This window comes from Nymphalis io, chromosome 23 (genome assembly GCF_905147045.1).
Source record: "Nymphalis io chromosome 23, ilAglIoxx1.1, whole genome shotgun sequence".
NCBI lineage: Eukaryota > Metazoa > Arthropoda > Insecta > Lepidoptera > Nymphalidae > Nymphalis > Nymphalis io.
The window spans coordinates 6100319-6123447 of NC_065910.1; the positions used below are offsets into that span (position 1 = coordinate 6100319).

General features: G+C 35.4%; 1 protein-coding gene across 1 annotated transcript in view; it reads left to right on the forward strand.

The window, feature by feature from the left end:
* The window catches only part of LOC126777491 (cell adhesion molecule Dscam2-like), a 97660-nt gene that overhangs the window by 39725 nt on the left and 34806 nt on the right, over positions 1-23129 (forward strand). Inside the window, exons 14-21 of the mRNA XM_050500499.1 lie at positions 4060-4225; positions 5141-5277; positions 8441-8593; positions 16601-16691; positions 18142-18224; positions 19980-20114; positions 20696-20848; positions 21541-21670. Coding sequence (XP_050356456.1) covers positions 4060-4225; positions 5141-5277; positions 8441-8593; positions 16601-16691; positions 18142-18224; positions 19980-20114; positions 20696-20848; positions 21541-21670 — 1048 coding nt within the window. The remainder of the gene's footprint in view (positions 1-4059; positions 4226-5140; positions 5278-8440; positions 8594-16600; positions 16692-18141; positions 18225-19979; positions 20115-20695; positions 20849-21540; positions 21671-23129) is intronic.

The following is a 23129-nucleotide window of genomic DNA, read 5'->3' on the forward strand; positions in this document are numbered from 1 at the left end:
TTTTTCGAATGCTCGCGGCCATATTTGTGAAAATTTCGTAAATTGCAAAATGTTTTTCGAATATAATTAACAACAGTAAAGTGATTTTATTCATGTTAACAAAGGTTTTCGGGTAAGCGTAGAATATATTTGTATATTCTATATATAAAATAGCTTTTTGTACTTCTTCCACAAAGATTTTAGTTTACCCTAAATAAAATTAATATTATTATTTTTTTAAACTTATCATTCAATTATAATATTCATAATTTATATTTTAATTATTTAAATAAAGTTATCATATTAAATTAATTTCATGCGTTGGTATTCATCAATCTTTTAAAAACATTTTTATATCAATAATAGTCAGGTGTCAGTTTCAGGTTGTGTTTAGCTCTTACTATTTGTGAACTCATTTTATAACTTCAATGTTACATATAGAAGAAAATGAATAAAATACATAATAATTTTCATAGACACACTATAGCGAGATTTAAAAATGCTTTTCAATTTTAACAGATTTTGTTTTTTTAACTTAATAGTCATATTTTTTTTTTACACATTAATAACATATTAATTTCACTACAAATATAAGATATATACTTATAGGTAAAATGGTGTTGTTAATTTATTGTTTAGATGGAATTTAAACGGATCAATCTAGAATAATATTTTAGACATTGCCTTTTCCGGAATCACCTAGAGAAATGTTGCATATCATACAAAACATTGATCAGGTCCACGTGCAAAGATCTGAAACCGACAACCTACAGGCTTCAGATTTTTTTATACTAACAACAAAATCAGACTAGATTCGTCCAAGAGACTCTGTTGTAAGTATTGATAGTACTTGAATTTGTAGATATAATAATCTTATTCATATTAGTTAGTAATTTTTAACACCATTTAAAGTAAACTTTTTATGAATAAAAAAAATATCTTTTATATAAACATATTTAATTGAATTAATGTTTTAGTTAATAAATTCTAAAAATAGAAAAAAAAAAAATTTTATTTGAATGTTAAGTTAGCCTATAATTGATATATATTTTGTTACACTATTTTTATATAAGCAATAAGAAAAAGTTTTACTTCTTATATAATGGCTTCCTAATTGATAAGATAAAATGACGATATGAGGGCAACGTACCAGACATGTCAAATAATCTCATTATTTTACAAGCGTCTCGTAATATTCACTCGTAACAGATATATTCGAACCAGATCTTTATAGGATTTTACTGGGAGGAAGCGGTGATATAAATAATGAAAAGGCGTAAAGACGATCCGTGGACCACATCGGACTGAGAAAACCTTATATGAACAGACACATTTTTAACATTTTATGGTAAAAAGAAAACTTATTTACCCAATACCAATGAATTTGGTTGGCAAGTAAGGGATTCCTCTCGAATCATGACTTCAGGATTGCTATTAAGTTACAATATCGAACAGTATAAGTTTTAATTTGGAGAGCGCAGTCACAATAATGATATTGGAATATGAAAAGACAATGTTAAGCGCCAAAACCTTTCTTTATAATATATGTAACAAAAATACTCTGAAATCAATCTTCCAGCTTTGGTCTCAATAAACTAAAGTATTTAATAAATATCAGGGGTCTTTCGTGTTTTTTTAATAGATAAAAAATGATCATTTAATGTTTATAATCATTGATAGACCTTTTAATTGTAATGTATATATACATACAATATTTTATTTTTCACCATGAACTGGATTCACTTTCTGCAAGATCAAGTTAAAGATTAGCAACTTTGCTCTTAATTAAGATAATTTAGCATAGGTCTTAGGACAATATTTGACGAGGCTACTGTATATACAAGTACCTTATCCGATGACGTTACCTTGTTCTTGCCAATGTTTTGCGTTTACATATTTAATAAAAAATACTATTTCAGCTTCAAGGAAGTTCATAAACTTTCATGCCAAAGTGGGCAGATATAGTACATGTTCAATGGAGCCAATGCAAGATTTAAATACAGGGGTTAAACGAAGTATTGTTTTATATATACAGAAGGATTTTTACCAATTATACGTTCATAGTCGAGAATAATCCTAAGAAATCTTCCAGTCTGCGATAACATAATCCCGTACAAAATTTTTTTAATACAATTAACGTAATTAAAATTGTGTTGTAAAAAAATAAAAACAATCATAATAAATGAGTAAAACACTTAGACTTATATTCAACTAATATTTAAAAAAATCTGGATATGAGAGAGTATATAAAAAGTTTCGATAATATTGTCAAAATAAAGTTTACGCCTGGCTATACCAAATCATAGCGTGCGACCTATGAAACGGACAGAAAAAAACTATCTCTTTCGTAGGTATGTTCTTTCTCTTTCACCCAATAAAACGGTGGCAGATACAGCGTTTCTCATGGTGTGTGATGCGGCATACGAAGGGTTAGTTAAACATTATCCTTTTTTTAATGTACGACTATTTATGTACATGCATAACTAGAAAATGTTAAAAACCGTAAACACCTACAAATGAATTAATAAAAATAAATTTATTTATGTTTTAACGTATAAAATCCAGGTAGTCTATACTAACAGTATTCTATACTCTTCTATACTTATTCAACATAAATTATTTTCATAGCCAATATTTTCCTATGTTTTAAAATATGCTTTGTTGAAAATATTAATTCGTGTAAGACTTTCCATGTAGTTATTTTCATACGTATTTTTTTCTGCACTTTTTATTTCAGTTGTCTGTTTTGTAAATAAACAAATAATTTCATTTGCCATTTGTCTCAAATCAAATGATTTATTTATTCGTTGTTTACACTAATATTGTTATAATATATAACGAAAATATACTTTTTATCGAATTATGTCAATTAAGTTAGCTCAGTGGTTTCAATAGAGTTTATATTACTAAATATTTGCATCAAAGTTAAACACAAAGCATATGAAAATGAAATGGATTTGAACAGCAATCATCGGTTTTCGAATATATTCAAGGTCTAACCACTGAGCCATCTCAGCTCTTTCCCGAGTACAAGATGCAATATAAGCACATGAAAACAATTGTTATCTTCATTAATGAGTGCAATCAACGTGTTTACAACACTGAGCTTACTCGACTTATCGTTTTCATTAACAGTGCGTTTACACAAAAAAAAATGGAAATATCTGTATATAAATTACAAAATATTGTATCAATTTTAACCTGTCACCAACTCAGGTTGACTATACAAAAGACGCCAATTTGCATTTTGTTATATGTATAATGTATATGAATGTATGTATGTGTGTATTTTCTACGTAGTTTTGTAATACATAACAATTTGATTTCGATATGCATTTTCAACGCACTCTGCCGCATCATCCTTTGCAAACTGGCTTGGAGATAATATGAAGAACAAATATGCATAACAAAAATATATCTGCAGAATATTTCTTCATTGTAATAATTTTACACGATAGGATGGAGCTGAGGCGCCAACAGAACGGCTCAGTATAACGCTCCTGTGCCTCGAAAAATACAAAGGTTTTCCGAGGCACGAGAGTGTTGTTACTACCAACATCTGGGATCTGCGATTTGTTCTAAAAAAACAACAAACTAGTTAATTAATATACACGTTTTTTAAGTTATAAAAAATTCAGTAAAACATGTCATGAGCCGTCACAAGGGATTCCATCGAAAAACAGTGCTTGGTTATTTAAATCCGACGTAAATCTGAACCTATATGGGACAGATCACAGCAGACATTGATTTTTTTATATATATAGGGGACGGGGGAGGCCAAAGAAAGTGTGGATGGAATGCGTAAGACAGGATATGTGTATGAAAGGGTAAGTTTTGAGATGTCGAGTGACAGGAAGAAGTGGAAGGAAAATACTTGTTGTGCCGACCCCACGTAATGGGATAAGGGCAGGAAGAAGAAGATATTGTTTTTATTTCATTGTAGATTTTTATACCAAAATCATTATTACTTTATTTTTAAATAAAGATTTATATTTTAATTATTACTTTCATTCTGCAATGTTTGCTTTGTCTTGTTTAAAGTATTTCCTATTATTGCTTAATAATCTGTTTTCATGACAGAGCCTCCAATCCCGCCGTCAGATCTGTCTGTGGATTCAATCCGCAGTCGCTCAGTGAAGGTCTCCTGGCGCGACTCGTCTCGGTCGCTGGCGCAGTTCTACAGCGTGCAGCTCGCCAACTCACTCAGAGTTTCGTGGACTACCGCCAGGACCATTAATGTTACGAGGTTTGTAATATTGCACTCATTATTCCATATACAATACAGTAGAGTAACAGTCTGTAAATATCCCACAGGCCTTAGCCCAGCAGTGGGACATTCACAGGCTTTTGCTGGTACTGATCACTGGAATCATGCAGGATATATTTTATTGTACATATTTATAAAGGTATATCAACGTTATAGATTTTGTATGTTTATACGTGCTTATCTCAGAAACTACCACTTCGATTTTTATATTTTTCGTGCTTTACACTAAGGAACGGAACAGTAAATAACTACCAACTAATATAATAAAATGTATAGAACATGATCCAAGCTTAACGCGATTAAAACTGCAGAGCACAGATATAAGTTAATTAATACTATATTATAATATATTATGTAATTTAATTTGTGAAAAAAGTTTTTATTATCTTTCAGTGCTATTTTTTTGGTAATATCTACATTTTTGTCTGGTTGGCAATATTATAATTATTTTACAGTATATTTTTAATAAACGGCTTACAAAGTTTTTGTGTTGTTAAATACGTATAATTATACATTTTTTTTCTTATTATATGCGATCATCTTAATAAATTGATATTATAAATAAAATACACAAGTATGCTCAAATATATGTATAGCTGATGATATATGCATTTGCGTACACTGACTGACATATCAACGCATAGCCCGAACTACTGGGATATACACCATTTTAATTTGCATACGAGTTCCTTATAAGCAGCAGGTAGCAATTAAAAAGGATTTTGAAAATAGAACCATTAAGAAGAAGCCATTAGCTTAGGGGTTCAAATAAAGGGGATGAAAAATTATATAAAAATCCTTCATATTTGTAAAAAGAAATTGTGAATTATGACGCGAGCGAAGCCGTTTGTCTTTTTAAATATTTATAAAAAACTTTGTATTATTTTACAAAAGGCTGGACGAAATCCGTCACTCCATCGACATTGAAGATCTACAACCAGCTACAAGCTACGTAGCAAGAGTCGCAGGCGGGAACCAGGCTGACCTCAGCTCATACTCCACACCCGTTAGATTTACCACCACTGAAGAAGGTAAGATATGCAGAAATATATAAACAATATTATTATATTTTGTAATAATATAATGCCCTTCTCCTGATATAGGCTACGGTCGCCATTCACAAAACAAACGGACAAACCCTTCAGACTTAAAGAGAACCGGCAAAAGAAATTGAGCGAGATTGTTTTTAATCTCATATTTTAAAATTATCGGTGTAATACAATAATTTTATATTTAAAATGGCATAGAAGCAATCATTTCAATTTCAAAGTCAATCATCTGAAAAGTGTATTTATTAGGCTACGGTCTCCTAATAATCCTATACGTAACGACCGACTTCAGCGTAAACTTCCGATTGAGGTTTCAACGCCACACAAACCTTCAGAGATCAATACATACATCAGCAACAAACGACATCTCAATCACAACAATATTCGGTAAAAATTGCTCACATCATCTTTCAAATTTCACGCCCGCCACAAAACTAATGAGTCGGTTTAGTATTGATATATTTTGTTAGTATGTACCGTTCCAAATCGTAGCTTCTCCGTCGCGTTCTAAGACCTAAGGTTGCCTGGAGAAGAGGTCGCTATCTTAGCGACAAGTCCGCCTTTGTACATCTTCTCTAGATTAAGGTCTGTAATTCATTTTCAAAGGTGTACAATCAAGAGTATCTGATTTCATTAACAAAGACGTCGATTTTTTACCTTTTTATTGAAACAGTTGAACTATTCAATCAGAAAACACAAACAATCGTGAAATATCAGAAAGTAGTAAACGATATTGGCTACAATAATTATAATATATATCCATACAAATGGTATGTCACAATTGGATAACGTCTCAAAAATTTTGCGCTAGTTAAAAAATGTAATTTATTTAGATTTACTTGGATTAAAAAAGTTTATTTCATTTCCAACACAGATGGATACGTATTACATTAAAAGCTACACATACAACTTTTGTATTTTATTTTTTCATCATAAAAAATCTTTTAAACTATTTTTATTATTACTTATATACATAAATATGTGTGCAGACGTATTGTTAGTTGTTTCTATTATGATATATAACGTTCTACTAATATAGTATATAATATTGCAATTTATTGTATTAAATTTATAATTTAAACCTTTACAGGTTTTTTTTATATAAATTTTTTTTTTTTTTTATATTTGTTTTAGCGCAATTTTTACATACAACCTTGTGTATAGGTACAAATATACAAAAAGGAATGTGTATAACAGAATCGCTGTTACATCATTGTTGTACTTAAAATTTAAAGTCAGAATAAAGTTATATTTTAATATTTGCTGTATTCACAAACTAATATGCATACCACGTATAAACAGAAAAAAATATTTCAGAATAAAAAAAAATATTTTATTCATATCGTTTTTTTTTTTGTATTTATCGCTAAGTTGGAATGCTTTATAGAAAAGCGTTTGGTGTGAATTTAATCCGACACATGAAGGTTTCCTGACGTAATTTTCCTTAACGACCACGTTAAGTATACTTGTATAAATTACGTTTATAATTCGCTAGATAATTTTACTTAACTAAATTCCAACATCTTGAAGTTTGATGAAATTTAATTAAGAAGTGACGAAGTTTTTTCTGTTAATTGAATATCATTCAAACCGTTTTTATTAAAATGCTCTGATCAATTTGCTTGCTTATAAATTGGATATTGTTTATCAACGAATTTCATATAACATTCATAATTAAGTTTTTTTTATTGTATTATTAAAGAAATTAAAAATTGCAAACGATTTTCGGATACAATAAAACACCATATTGGTTTTTTCCTTTTATATTCGATTAAACTTAAACACTCGTAAATAATACGATTAATATCTGTGGTCGTTTTCTGATGATGAGGTTTTTTTAATACAATACATATTGTACGTTTCGCTCTCAAATCACGCCACGCTTTCGGTCTCTGTCTGACATTGTACAAGTGTACGATCACAAGGCTTACAAGTATAGTTAGATATTACAACTTGGTACAACTTTCCTACTAACGCGTCGCTTTACGTTTTTGCCTGTTTAGTGTTTGTCATGGCATGTTGCTCACCACAAAAACATTTCTTACAATGCTAATGTCTATGGGCGTTGGCGACCATTTACCATCAGGCGGCCTATATGCTCGTCCGCCTTCCTATTCTATATAAAAAAAGAATGCGTAAGTGAGTTTATTTATTTGTTTGTTTGTTACGCTTTTATCCTACTAATCAACCGACAGAAAAGGACATAGGGTACTTAATATCTGAAGCACATTACACCACCCACACACACAAGCGCAGGCAGAAACTAGTTACAGAATAAACACTTTTCGCTACAGTTTTACGCTGTGTGTTGGCAACTATTTGTCATTTAAGTGTGTAATTTATCTTACAAGCGAAGAGATTTAACTCAGACGACGTTAAGTTCAAAATGTATTTACGCCAAACCGTCGCAGTTGTCTATTTTTCAATACTCGGATAAGAGATAATCGAGTGTGTCTCTAGAATCTAAAATGTTTGAGAATTTATCTCGATTACAATTCTGTAATTTTTCTTTATCTAAGGTCTTAAGCTTTAATTTGAAACTTCAACATAGAAAGTCGATACTGTATATCAACAATAGATACTCTTTTCCTAATCATGCCAATCCCCTCCAATTAAGCGTACAGCTTGTGTTAGGAGAGAAAGATAATAGCCCAAGAGCTGAAGAACCTGGAACTTTTACATCGCAATTTTTGTGCCTTTTATTAAGGACCTTATATATTATAACAATTTCTTGTTCCAATTTCTATAATCGATACGTTCTAATTTACGCACCAAATAATATTTATTATATGTTAATCCAACAAATATGAAAAAATGAAAAATATTAATATATTTTTCGTTTATCAATAAATTCTACTTCATTTTCTCTATACTCCATTTTATATAGTTTTGAAATACAACATGCGTGAAATGGAATCGACCAAACGTCATCGTATGTATCAACTTCCGTAACATCCGCAGGAAGCTTATATACTCTTTTGTGTTTGGTATTCGAAAAATATGTAGTAAATAAAATATATAAAGATTTTTTCTATTATATATCTTCTATATACTTTTCGGCTAATGGACCTATTTATGTCTCTTTACCATAATAATCTTTACAATTATTTGATAAGGATATAAGGTTTGTAATTTGACCTTGTAGCTCCATCGTCACCGCCTCTCGGAGTTCAACTGGAACAAACCGACACACCCGGGGAATTGAGAGCGAGATGGCTGCCACCCCCCGCGGACGCGCACAACGGACTCATACTTGGATACCGACTGAGGGCCGTGCCACAGATAAGCGGAATAAGCGGTAAGCCTATTCTTATGACCTTTTTTTGTTGGTAGCTCTGTTTAAGTCTAGTAATTAACCATCATTTATTCAATCGAATTTACGTCAAACTGTAAATGCTGTTGAATACATATAGGTCATTCGTTCGTGTTCGAAGGTTGAGTTAGTCAATACAATTATAAATAACCGCAGCATTCCGAACAAAGCAGAACATTGAAGCAATGCAATCTCTGCAAGTCAGCTGAATGAAATTGAAACCGCTGGGTCGTTCGACAAACAGTACCCTACTGTTTGTCGAACCTATTACGGCAACTAATGCAACGAACACATACTTATGAACTTATTGAAAATTATTTGACGGAAAAATGAAATAACGTTAAAATTTCTTTCTTTTACAACATTACATATCCGTAGATAAATCTGGGCTAAAATTACTATCTACGCGAAGAATAAGAAGCCTAACCTAATCCACTACTTCATATGTACTCATTGATATAAATTTGAACACGTGTACATTTTACAATATAATTTTCCTGGTGCCAATTTAGACTCAAGAAAATACTAGCACATATCAATCAGCATATTAAGTAGCTTATGTATTGGTTTTGTTCTTTATTAAATAGAAAGGCGGGCGGGCAAATGGGCCACCTGATTGTAAATCGTCACCCATAGACATTGGCGTTGTAAGGAATATTATCATAGATGTGATGTCCCTTGTACCTGTATTTACTGGCTTACTCACCCTTCAAACCATTACACAAAAAAAGCACACAATCATGAGTGGGTGTTTCCTAGACGGGCTTGCAAAAAGCCCAACCACCAAGTAAAAATTGTTTTTGTGGGTTTTAGTTTAGAGAATTAGAATTGTTGTTTTCATTTTAAAACATTTATTGGTTATTATATTGTATGTCATAAATTATAATGTATGTATATGACTGCCTTGTTGGTCTAGTGGTTTAATGTAAGGCCGCAGACCCGGAGGTCCTGGGTTCAACTCCCAGGTCGCGGCAATAAAAAGTTATTGGATTTTTCTGTCAGAAAATTCTCAGTAGCGGCCCGGAGTGTGGAAGTTGGAAGCGTGTACACTCCCGTGCCTCTGAAAGCACGTAAAGCCGTTGGTCCTGCGCCTGAACTCTTTCCGGTTGTGTCGGATTGCCGTCCCATCGGATTATGAGAGTTAGGGAATAGAGAGTGCACCTGTGTTTGTGCACACACTTGCTTATCTCTGTTGAGATTAGTCACCGTGGCTGAAATCGGTCTGGAGTACATTATTATTATTATATTGTATGTTTATTTTACTTTAGTATAACTATATTTAATAGTGTTGTTAATATTATAGTGTTGTATCTGTATCAGTCTGTGTATTTAACGATTACTTTTGTGAATATGCTGAGGGTGTTTCAAATAAATAAGAATTATAAATACAAAGCCACCCATTACTCATTTCTCATTGTATTCTCGTAGACCGAGCGTATTTTAAATATAGTTTACCGTATTATTTTCCTTCAGCTAGCACGATTGATTTGAGAGCTCACTTGTGTTCGAATTCCTTGTTATAATAAAATACCGCAGAAATGCTAATGGTTAGCCAATTCATGAATTTAAAATTATTATTTAAAATAATAAATATATAAAGTCTATTAATAATAAGAATTTACTGGTGGTAGAGCTTTGTGCAAGCTCGACTGGGTAGGTACCACCCACTTATCAGATATTCTACCGCAAAACAGCAGTACTTGTTATTGTTGTGTTCCGGTTTGAAGGGTGAGTGAGCCAGTGTAATTACAGGCACAAGGGACATAAAATCTTAGTTCCCTAGGTTGGTGGCGCATTGGCTATATAAGCGATGGTTGACTTTTCTTACAATGCCAATGTCTAAGGGCGTTTGGTGACCATTTACCATCAGGTGGCCCATATGCTCGTCCTATTCTATATAAAAAAAGGAATAAGCTCGAAGACTTCTCCTCAAAAGGGAGAGGAGGCCTTAGCCCAGCAGTGGGACATTAATGTTCCAGGTTGTTACTGTTACTGTTATTACTCAACGAAATGAAATGAAATTAAAATGAAAACACAATTATACATACGACAAAAGACGTGAAGTTAGTATTTATTAATTTTCAGATAGAATATATATATATAATTAAATGACGGGCCGGTTGGTGTGATTAGTAGATACTTGCCTTTCACGCCAAAGGTTGTGGGTTCGATTCCCACCCAGGACAGACATTTGTGTGCATAAATATGTTTGTTTGTTTATTTTACAAAATAAAAATAGTATATGTAGTAAAGTAGTATATCAGTTGTCTGGTTTCCATAGTACAAGCTCTGGTTAAGTTGTAATCAGATGGCCATGTGTGAATTATGTTCCAGGATATTATTATAATTTAATTGTATTCAATTGATATACTAATTTAATTTAATAGGGAGAATGAGTAACTACTAATTTTTGCCGTTTATTCTCGTTAACCTACATTCTGGACCGGTTGTAAATATATATTTAATAAACTTTTAAAACGCTACTTCAATAAACACTATGAAACACGTTTGTCCTATTCACTATGTCAGCTCGGGTCATGATATTTTTGACTAATTCAAGTTGAGTAACAAATATGCGTACAAAGGGTTATGAGAAGATACTCGTTCATTGCTTAGGAGCTTTTCAAAGGCAAGTGGAATATAGGGTTGGTTACAGTTTTATTACACCCTACCTTTGTTTGCGGTACCTTATTTAAGATTCCAATTACTTATATAAATATTGTTTTATTATTATAATAATGTAACTTCAGACGAGGGAATTATGTAATTCATACGTGTTTTTACATAAATTTGTATATTTTAAATCTTTTAGGAAACATCCAATTTTATTTTAATTATATGTAAAACATCTTTAAAATGCAAATTATATAAATTCAGTTTCAACATAAAACTTACGTAATTTTTTTTTTATGTATATTCGCCGGGAAGGCTCTACTCCACCTGTTGGTAAGTGGTAGTAGAGTCCAAACGCGACGACTTGCCGGCCCGCAAGATGCCTCTTCACGCCTCGTTTGAAGGAACCCGGGTTGTAACAGGAGGGGAACACGCGAGCTGGTAAGGAATTCCATTTTTTGGAAGTGCGACAAAGAAAGGAGTTGTCAAATTTCTTTGTTCGCGATGGAATTGATGTCACAATTAGGCGGTGACATCGAGAACCAGCTCGCGTGGACTTAAGAAGGAAGGGGGAAGCGGGAATTAGAGAGAATAATTCCTCAGAGCACTCGCCGTGATACAGTCGATAGAAAGCGCTCAGTGCTGCTATCTCACGACGCAATTGTAAAGGTTCAAGGATGTTTGTGACCTTTACGTCGCCAATAATGCGTACGGCACGTCGCTGCAACCGGTCCAAGGCCTCCAGTAGATACTTAGCGGAGCCATCCCAAAGGTGCGAGCAATATTCCACGCAAGACCGTACCTGTGTTTTGTACAGCAGGCACAGTTGTTGTGGCGTGAAAAAACGCCGTACCTTGTTCAGAACTCCGAGTTTCCGTGAAGCTGTTTTTATAACAGCCTCGATGTAATCCCTTGGACTAAGGTCACAGCGAACGTCAATCCCCAGCATGGCGATTTTGCTTTTTGTCACCAGCGGAGTACCACAGAGGGAGGGAAGAGGGGAAAATGTTGACTTTTTCGCTGTGAGAGCGCATACCTGTGTTTTCTTGGCACTAAACTCAACAAGATTATCAGAGCCCCATTTGGCGATGAGCTCTAATGTCCTATCGAGTTCAATGACAAGATCCTTCCGCCTCTCCTCAATTTCCGCCCGCCCAGCCACTGCGCGTCCGTGGTATCCACCATGCACTGTACTATCGTCTGCATAGCAATGTATGTTCCCAAGAGAGAGCATATCATTGATATGCAAAAGAAAGAGTGTGGGAGATAGCACAGATCCCTGGGGGACCCCAGCATTCACTACATAGAATTGTGAAGCGCAACCATCTACTAAAACACGAAGGCTACGCTTGTGTAGGAAGCTGGCAATCCAGGTGCATAGCTGAGCAGGCAGACCATATGCCGGCAGCTTGGAGAGAAGACTTCTGTGCCAGACCCTGTCGAAAGCCTTGGAGATATCGAGGCTGACAGCCAAAGATTCTCCACGCTTGTCGATGGCTTCACCCCAGATGTGTGTTACGTACCCTAGAAGATCACCTGTGGACCGTTTTCGTCGAAACCCGTACTGACGATCATTAATTAGACAGTGATTTTCTAGGTAATGGATCAGTTGGTTGTTTAAAATCCGTTCCATCACCTTACAAAGTACTGAGGTGATAGCTATTGGCCGATAATTTGCCGGGTCAGATCGATCCCCTTTTTTGGGAACCGCTTGCACATTAGCTCTTCTCCAAGCCTCCGGCACACATCCCGAAGAGAGAGAAAGTTGGAACAGGCGCGTTAACACAGGAGACAGCTCCGCTGCGCACTTCTTCAGAACTATGGCTGGTATTCCATCGGGACCGCTAGCTTTCCGTACATCAAGTGATTGCAGCTCCGCACGCACATCACGTTACCTGATTTTTTTTTTTTTTTTTTATATCGCCGGGAGGGCAAATGACTACTCCACCTGATGGTAAGTGGTAGTAGAGTCCAAACGCGACGACGGCCAGTACAGACGGGAAAAACGTTCTGCACTAGCCGCCTTCGCCTTGCCGGCCCGCAAGATGCCTCTTCACGCCTCGTTTGAAGGAACCCGGGTTGTAAGAGGAGGGGAATACGTGAGCTGGTAAGGAATTCCATTTTTTGGAAGTGCGACAAAGAAAGGAGTTGCCAAATTTCTTTGTTCGCGATGGAATTGATGTCACAGTTAGGCGGTGACATCGAGTCACAGTTAGGCGGTGACATCGAACCAGCTCGCGTGGACTTAAGAAGGAAGGGGGAAGCAGGAATTAGAGAGAATAATTCCTCAGAGCACTCGCCGTGATTTTAATGTCAGGCATCGTATGGCCACATGAAGGTATTGTAGGTGGCAGCACACTACAATCATCGATGACGGAATTATCGGCAAAGAGTTTATCCAGGAGATCAGCTTGCTCTTGCGGACTGTGAGCTAGCGATCCGTCCGGATTTCTGAGCGGTGGCAGCGAAGTTTGGCAGAAATTGTTTTGCACAGACTTGTTCAGACGCCAGAAGCTACGGGAGCCCCTAGGATGCGAAACAAGGTCATGACCAATCTGTACAATGCGCTGTGCATCCGCTCTCATGTATGCCTTTCTACAGGACTTGGAATTTTTATTGTAGTTTGCTTTCAGTGAGTCAATGTAAGATGCCCCGCTAATGCAGCCGTTGATCCACTTGCGATATGCCGCCTGCTTAGATGATACAGCATCGGTACATTCACGAGTGAACCAACGGTTACGTATACCTCTACTGACGAGATCTGAGCTAGGAATGTAGTATTCCATTCCCAACATGATCTCGTCAGCAACAGCAGCGGTACTAGCTGTCGGGTCATTCCCACTGAAGCAACTTTCCTTCCAAGGGACCGACGCATAGTAATCGCGCATACCGTCCCAATCTGCTGACTTATAGTGCCAAACGCGACGTTTGCATACCGCTAGTGGCAGCTTGGCCTGTGGCACTCTGGTAGATATAAGGCTGTGATCCGAAGAGTCAAGAGGAACCTGAACCACAATCTGATATTACACCGGGTGAGAAGTCAGCAGAAGGTCCAGTAGAGAAGGTGCTTGCCCTTCAATGTCTGGGATCCTGGTGGGCTGATCAACCAGTTGGGTGAAGTCATGTGTGAGAGCAAAAGCATGAGCAGTCCTTCCAGCATGGTCAGTTTTGAGGGATTTCAACCATGATTCGTGGTGAGCATTAAAATCCCCCGAAAACACCAATTCTGCGTTAGGAAATTGCTCTTGCGCAGCATCTGCCACCCGACTAAGATGGTCAAATAATCGGCTTGTCTCCAAGTCACCATTGTGGGATCTGTAGAAGCACACGTAGACTCGACTCTGACGAACCAGGTCCACACGTACCACCAACATGGAGAAGGAGGGGTCCTCCAAGCAGCGCACTCGGTGACAGCAAACATCCGTCCTGACGAACAAGCATACTCCGGCTTTCGCTTTGAAGGATTCTTCAAGCGTGTAGCCGGGATAATTAAGGTAGCTGGTATCGGCAGGATGGAGTATTTGTGTCTCCGTGAGAAAAAACATTGCTGGCCGTGCTGTCTCGAGATGGTGGTGGACAGCGTTGAGGTTAGCGTGGAGTCCACGGATGTTAGAGAACTCGACCTCAAACAGCGAGGGTATGGTGGAGGTGTGCACCGCTGTACGACCGTTATTTCTGTTTTGTTGCGCTACCATTTGGAAAAAAAAGAATGGAAAAGAGACGTGAAGCGAGCGACGTATTGCCACGATAGGGATGGGCAAAGTGTGGAGGCGTGTTTCCCCTACCGTAACAGCCTGTGAATGTCCCACTGCTGGGCTAAAGGCCTCCTCTCCTCTTTTTGAGGAGAAGGTGTTTCCCCTAGTGGTTGCCAAAAAGAAAAATACACTGACCCGCCGGACGGAAGGGCCTCCGAACCCCCCCGGAAGTGGCCACCGGGACCCCACCTTTCAGTCACCAACCGGCACGATGGTCCACCCCGAGATTATGCGTGGCCTGGTGGGGCAGCCTCGCGAGCTGGTTAGGCACGCTCGGGCCCCTGTACTATGCCACGGGTGGTTAGCGGAACAGCCGTTTCTTCGGGTCTCTCTGTCCGGCAGGTCAATTCAGTTTCCCCCGGCATTGGTTCAACAAGCGTCTCCATTGAACCAACACCCATCGCGGCAATACTCGCTCGGGCACTGGCTGTACGCTGGCTGACCTCGAAACGCGGCTGCAAGCCACTTCACGAGTTTTTCACCATGCGTACGGTGGTAACAAGCCAGGCGGATGTTTAACATCCTACCACCAGATGAGCTGATAGTCGCTCAGATATCCCTTAAACGCCTCTTACGACACCCATGGGAACGAGAGGGGCAGTGAAATGTATTCTTTCACCGTCACTGCACGGTAAATTTTGAGTATTTCTTCATAAAACTTACATAACCATTTTGAGCCTCTTATTTAGATTCTTATTTCCATTTTCTTTATATAATAAAGCTCTTTGATAGCTACCAAACAAAAAAAAGAAAACCGTTTGAGAAACAAAGGAGAATAGTATTGGAATTGTTTTATCTATGCTTACTTATATATAGATAAATTTATAATTATAGCTGAGTGAACCGTCATTGTTTCTAGCAACAATAAGGTACACGCACAGAACACACGCACACTTTACATCCGGGGCGTGCGAGAATATATCTGTATTATAAAAAAAACCTTTTCTATGACATTATTGATACTAGAATTAAACGCTTTTAAAATTACTTATATCGTTCTATATGATTAATTTTTGTGTTATTTATTTGAATGTTACTAGGTAGAGCTTTGTGCAAGCTCGTCTGGGTAGGTACCATAAAATCAGCAGATATTCTACCGCAAAACAGTAATACTTAGTTTTTTTGTGTCCCAGTTTGAAAGGTGAGTAATCCAGTGTAACTACAGGCACAATGACATAGCATAGTATCTAAAGTTGGTGGCATATTGGCAATGCAAGGAATGTTTAATATTTCTTACATTGTCAATGTCTAGAACCAATGGTGACCACTTATCAGGTGGCCAGATTACTCATCCGCCTATCTATAAAATAGATTATTTACACACAAACCCACCCAAACACGCCCATATACACTCAAAAGCGCGTAAGCAACGTTAAGAGCTTGACTGTCCGAAATAACTAGATAGGTAAATCTGCACGAAGATGTCTTCATTAATATTTTATCCTGTAATATATATATATTAAAAGCCAAGATGGCCCAGTGGTAAGAACGCGTGAGTCCTAACCGATGATCGTGGGTTCAAGCCCGGGCAAGCATCACTGAGTTTTTATGTACTTAATTTGTAAAAAAAACAGGGACATTTACAGGCTGTTATATTTATGTTATATATTTTTTTTGTTCGCAGAAAATCAAGAAAATAATGATAAAATAATTAAAACATTATCACTGTATTCCAAACAAGAATCAATTATCACCGGTCTATTAAAAGGCGTCAGGTAAGTCTAACATCAATATAATATTGATTATTATTATTACTATTGGACGAGCCGGTTGGCGTGGTTGGTAGATACTTGCCCTTTACGCCGAAGGTTGTGGGTTTGATTCAGACCCAGGACACACTTTTGTGTGCATGAACATGTCTATTTGTCCTGAGCCTGGGTGTAATTATCTATATAAGTATGTATTTACAAAACAAAAGTAGTATATACGTTGTCTGGGTTCCATAGCACAAACTTTACTTAGTTTGGGATCAGATGGCCTTATGTAAATAATGTCCCAGGTCCCAGTCCTAATTGATAATAAATTTTGTAAATATTATTCAATAGGGCTTTGTATGAAAACTACTAAATTCATTTTACATAAACTCGGCATAAGCTTATATCTTAACCTAATTATTGAGGTGTTTTTATCCGGTAAAATGAAAAAATCAGGGAAAGTAATAATTAGTCGACCAATCTATAATGATGTTAATAATCTTCCTGATGATATTGGCCGCGGTGACTATTCTCTAGCAAGACTAGCTACGCGGGTCAAATTCGGCGCTGAGCAAATGAAATCACTTTTTGTTCCCGGCATTGACGGTAGCCCGCACCGAATTGGCCCCCTGATCGAATTTTCACGAATTTTGAAATATAATATATAGCTTTTACACTGAGTTAACATATTAACTTATAGCCTATTCCAACAACAAGTATACCCAAATAAACAACCTTTACATCGAATTGACTCGATATCACGAGATCTTGAATAATCTATGATATTCACTATGGAATCGCGAAATAATAGCGTTTTCAATGTCCGCGAAGTTGTAATCGGAACTTCGAAAGTGAAATTAGTGTAATTAGAAATAGTTAAGTGGAATAGTGTTGTATTATAAATAAAGTTAAATTAGTTAAGAACTCTTTGTAGTACATAATACAGCAGAATGATTAACAAATCATATTCAATTTGTAAATTGAAGGTTTTTTTATCTTTACTCCTCCGATTGGAATAGGGTATACCTTTAAAATAATTGTTATAAGCAAATGACTTTATACCGAGAAAAAACAAAGGAGTATGTGCCGAGATGGCCCAGTGGTAAGAACGCGTAAATCTTATCCAATAATCGTGGGTTCAAACCCGGGTAAGCACCACTGAATTTTCATTGTGCTATAATTCATCTCGTGCTTTACTGTGAAGGAAAACATCGTGAGGAATGCATGTGTCTAATTTCACTGAAATTCTGCCACATGTGTATTCCACCAATTCGCATTGGAGCAGCATGGTGGAATAAGCTCCAAATCTTCTCCTTAAAAAGAGAAGAGGATGCCTTTAGCCCAGCAGTGGGACATTGACAGGCTGTTACGGACTATATACCGATACAACCTTCAATATAAATAGAGAAAATATATATTATATTTATTTAAGAAATCAGTGTCGTAAGTTTTAATTGAATATCTCAAACAGGTATTCAGTTTCAATAGCCGCCTTCAACGGAGCTGGAAACGGACCCTTCTCGATTCCACTCTTCCAAGACACCAGGGAAGGAGGTTGTTTAAAACTTTTTATATTATATATCATTTCCGCCTTTGAATAGAAAATAAAGCTATTTTAATGTAAGTTAAAATAACGTGATTTTAAGTATGTTTTTAGAATAACTTTGTTTGCATCTTTTGATCTCTATAATATTACAAATATGTTTTGTCCAAGCTGAACGACTATCAATACACAGAGTAGACTATGTTATTATATTATATTCTTTAGAAAAGCTTCATTTTATATAAGTTATCATAATTCCTAATATAAATTAAATTGGCATACATACGCGTAATTCTTAGCTGGTGATCGTGGGTTCAAATCCGGGTAAGCACCACTGAATTTTCATGTGCATCATTTGTGATTATAATCCATCTCGTGCTTACGGTGTAGTGAAGGAAAACATCGTGAGGAAACCTGCATGTGTCTAATTTCACTGAAATTCTGCCACATGTGTATTCCACCAACCCGCACTGGAGCAGCGTAGTGGAATAAGCTCTAAACCTTCTTCTCAAAAAGGGAGAGGAGGCCTTTAGCCCAGCAGTGGGACATTCACAGGCTGTAACGGGGGGACAGACATTAAATTTGGGAAAGATCTTTGTTTCATAATACAAAGTACTAAATAATTACCTAATATATAATGTAAAAGAAATTGATATAATTTAAAATCGAAATTCAAAAAAAAATAATATTAATTCAAATTGAAGGTTCTGATTATTAGATAGATTAGAAATACTTCAAAATGTTATGAAACGCATTTTATCTTTATAGTCTAAGTGGCGATCGCGTAAAGAATGGTCAAAACATATATGTACAAATATAAATTAAAGGCCATTTTTTTTTGTAAAACATATATGCAAATGCTTTCATAATTCGACGGCGTTTTGATCAGTAGAAAATAAAAAATATTTACCTAATATCCAAAATGTAATAGTGTATTTTGTACTTATATTTTATTACCACACTTTTATACGCTTAGACTATTAGAACTTTCTTAAATTGGCTATGACGTCACTTTATTTCAAATAATCTCCGCTTCCTTCGTTATTGTTCTTGAAATTGCTTTTTCGCCTTTTTAATTTAAATTTTCCTTTTCAGCACTTTAGCCCGCGGGTGCAATTAATGTCTAAAAGCAGTTAAACTTTAAAGAAATTGTTAAGTTTATTTGATTTTTAAAAAAAACCTCTTTTGTCGATTACAAAGTTAGGAAAATCTAATTTGTAATTTTATTAAATTAAGGCAGTTTGTATCCAGAACCAAAGTTTTAGTGATTATAAATAATTATAATATAAGATCGTTATAACCATTTTTGGTTTTACATATTATATAAGTATTATTAATTTCGCTTTAAATAAAGAATAAGGAATTATTTGAGACAGCTTAAACTTATGAAATTCCAAATAAAATTATTTAGTGTATTTAATAATGAACATAAATGTTCATTTTAGCCATTAAATAAATTTAATGGCTAAAATTAATTAAGTGATTTGATAAGATCACCGAATGAGAAGTTTAATGGAATTTTGACATTTTTCTAAAACCATCGTATTATCATTATAAATGAAAGAGTCAAACTTTATCATTTAATATTATCTAAATAGGTTAATTATATGCATTGCAAATCTTATATTATACATATATGTTGCTTGTAGTAAAAATTGACAAATATTTGATCCATTTTCCAAATTTAAAAATATTTTTGCCGTCTAAGTTAAATGTATGCACCATGCACATTTTTTAGATTGTTACAACGCTCGTCTCATTTCCAGCCCCAGAAGAAGGTCCAACGTCAGTTGAATGTGGAGGAGTCACGTCCACCGCCCTGCGTATTAGTTGGCAGCCCATACCCCCCTACAAACAGGCCGGAGCCCTCATTGGGTACTCTGTGTTGTACGCTGCTCAAGGTCATTAATTTATTACATACACATTCTAGGGACACAGAAAAATATACCTAAGCTTGATAAAAAAGTGTTTTACATATATTATAAATTATTATAATATGTATTAGAACTACCGTTTGTCTAATATATTTAACGGTTTTAGTTTTTTTTATTTAAATTAAAAAAAAAGAAAAATAAAAAGGCCAGAAGGTATACAGCCCTTGAAATAAAACATATCTTTTATTTTAAATTAATTTATTACAATTACGATCTGTACCTTGATATTATTATTATCAATTAATGATGAATCCAGATTATATACAATAATATGATAATTTCTCATTCTGGTATCGAAGTAGTTGTCAACAAAATATAAGTAATTATTATTTTCCATTCCTCGTTAAATTTTGCTAGTAAGGCTTTGTGCAAGCCCGTCATCACATAATATTATATCGCCAAACAGCAATTAAGCAGCTTAGTATAAATTGACCGATTGGAAGGGTGAGTAAGCCAGTGTATCTACAGGCAAAATGGAATAACATCTTAGTTCCCAAGGTTACGTTTTGGTGATGTAAGCAATAGTCAATAGTTGCAAAAAATTGCAGGTCGTCATTCGCAAAACGCCACATCCTTAGTGACGGAACTCCGTTTGCAAGGGCTCACCAAGTACACTAACTATACGGTCAAAGTGGCGGGTTTCTCCAACTACGGCACAGGACCGTATTCCTACCCCATTGTTTGCGCGACGCTTCAAGACGGTAAGTCACTTCCATTGTTCCGTTATTGAGTCGGTTCTATTGTTCTATGGAGCGTAGTTGATTTTATTGTCTGTTACTTTATTTTTATTCTTAAGTAATTGTAGTTTTTCTTTTTAATTTTATTTTTTAATTACGTCGATTTTGACAAAAGCTATGAGGCATTTTATTGAATACAATATGTATATAGGTATACATAAAAGGCCGAGAAGCCCGAGAAGTCGGTGCCCCGGACACCGGTGAACCCCACATACCCCTCCACTGTTCCCATTCGGGAAACGCGTAACGCGTTTTTCCACTGTAAAAAAATGTATATAGATAGACATGCTTATTAAGACATTAAGAAATTGTAGTATTTGTTGATGTTGTTGTTCATACATGAGGATTAAAATAATTGCATTTCAATAACTTAGTCTTGTGTTATTTAATTTAAGGAAAAGTACAATCTATGTTGCGAACTGGTTGTTCATTTTAACTTTTATATTCATTTATAGGGATATTTTTATTTATATGGCTATACTAATATAATGAGGTATTATAATTTTTTTTTTCTTCGACCGCGATACTCACTGGAACTACAGTGAGCTTGCATTCGATGACTCAATACTATTTAATAACACGTTGCTTCCTGCAGGGTTAGAGTTGGGATTTGCGAAATATGTTCCGTTATATATTTTTAATATGTTTCATAACAGTACCAGACGCACCAGCGGAAATAAAACTATTGACACAGTCATCAACAGCGCTTCTCGTGAGCTGGAAGAAGCCAAAGCAACCTAATGGTCGTTTACTTCACTACACAGTTTACTGCAAACCGACAGCCAGGTGAGTCCAGTGACTCTGTATTTATGTGAATGATTATGTATGGTACAAGCTTAATTCAGTTGCAGCCAACCAATAATAGAGTTGAAAACTTTCACACACTTTTAGTGTCAGTACCAATATTACAATCTGGAATACAGTTTATTTTTCAAATGTAATCAATGCTTAAATAGTTCAGTCGAGTTAACATATGCCCTTGTAAAAATATCGAAAGCAATTTTGTTTTCCTAACCTTTAGTTCACTAAGGACTATTCTTACATTTTATTGTAAAAATATTGAAAATAGCCGAGATGTTAAACAAAACCAATAGATGGCGCCTAACGTACCGTTAACCCCCTAATACAGCTCAGAGGAATAAAATTTTTGATGGGAATTTTTACAAGGAAAATCCTTTTTTTTTTGACTAAATCAACTGAATTATTTAGTCTAAATAAAAGAACTTATAACTAGATAAAATTGTCTTCTCGATATTAGAATATTTTTATAAGTGCTATATAAAGTTGTTAGATATATTTAATGTAATTAAGGCTCTATTGTAAATAATTCTACTAAATTAATATACAATTTACATATATAATTTTCACTCACACTCACCTTATCTGATGTTGCTTGCTTTCTTACGACTGATCGCGGATAAAACACACAAAGCACGGGAGAGGCCGCGGATGCGTTATATCAACACGATCCCGCAGCCTCTCCGATCCGTGCCGAGGACGGCCATCGCAGTGGTTTTAGTGGGTAAGAATCCCACATAACCCAGTTCCCCCTCCATGGGAGCTGGGTACCGTTATGAAGGTTTCCACTGCGTGAAAATAAAATGATCGCGGATAAAAAAAAAACGAAAGATATAAAGCTGAGTGAATCGCGATTTTTATTTACTAGATATAATACATTACCTGAAAATTGAGCTCAGTGGCGTGCCATTGGAGAAACTTATGTCCAGCAGTGGACGCAAAAGGGTGATGATGATGATGATGATGATGATGAATACATTATCACGCCGCTTCGTATTCAAAGTGTGCAAAATAAACATCTATTCATCTGTCATTATGTAATAATTAGAAAGACCAACATTATAAAAAAATGAAAACTGTATATCCACATTCATCCACATAGTCGTATTAAAAAAATAATATCAAAAATATTTGACACGGTGATTAATAAGTTTTATAAAGAGAATTCTTTAGCTTCTTATTTTTAATCTCCGTCGCTTTGTTCCAATAGATAAAGACCAAGCTTAATTCAAACTTGAATAGTAATAATGAAAGTCAAGTCTATTCAAGTACGTAAGTACATAATAATTAAGGCGAGAAAATTTAGGGACCCTTCGTTTATGTAAATTCGAGTTAAGTGCGTTTAATTTAGCCGGCAAGTTTCTTCATTATGTAACGTTTTATTTTAAATACTTGGTACATTTACATTTTAGAGAAAATGGCCGTTGGAATATTCATTTTTCAACCT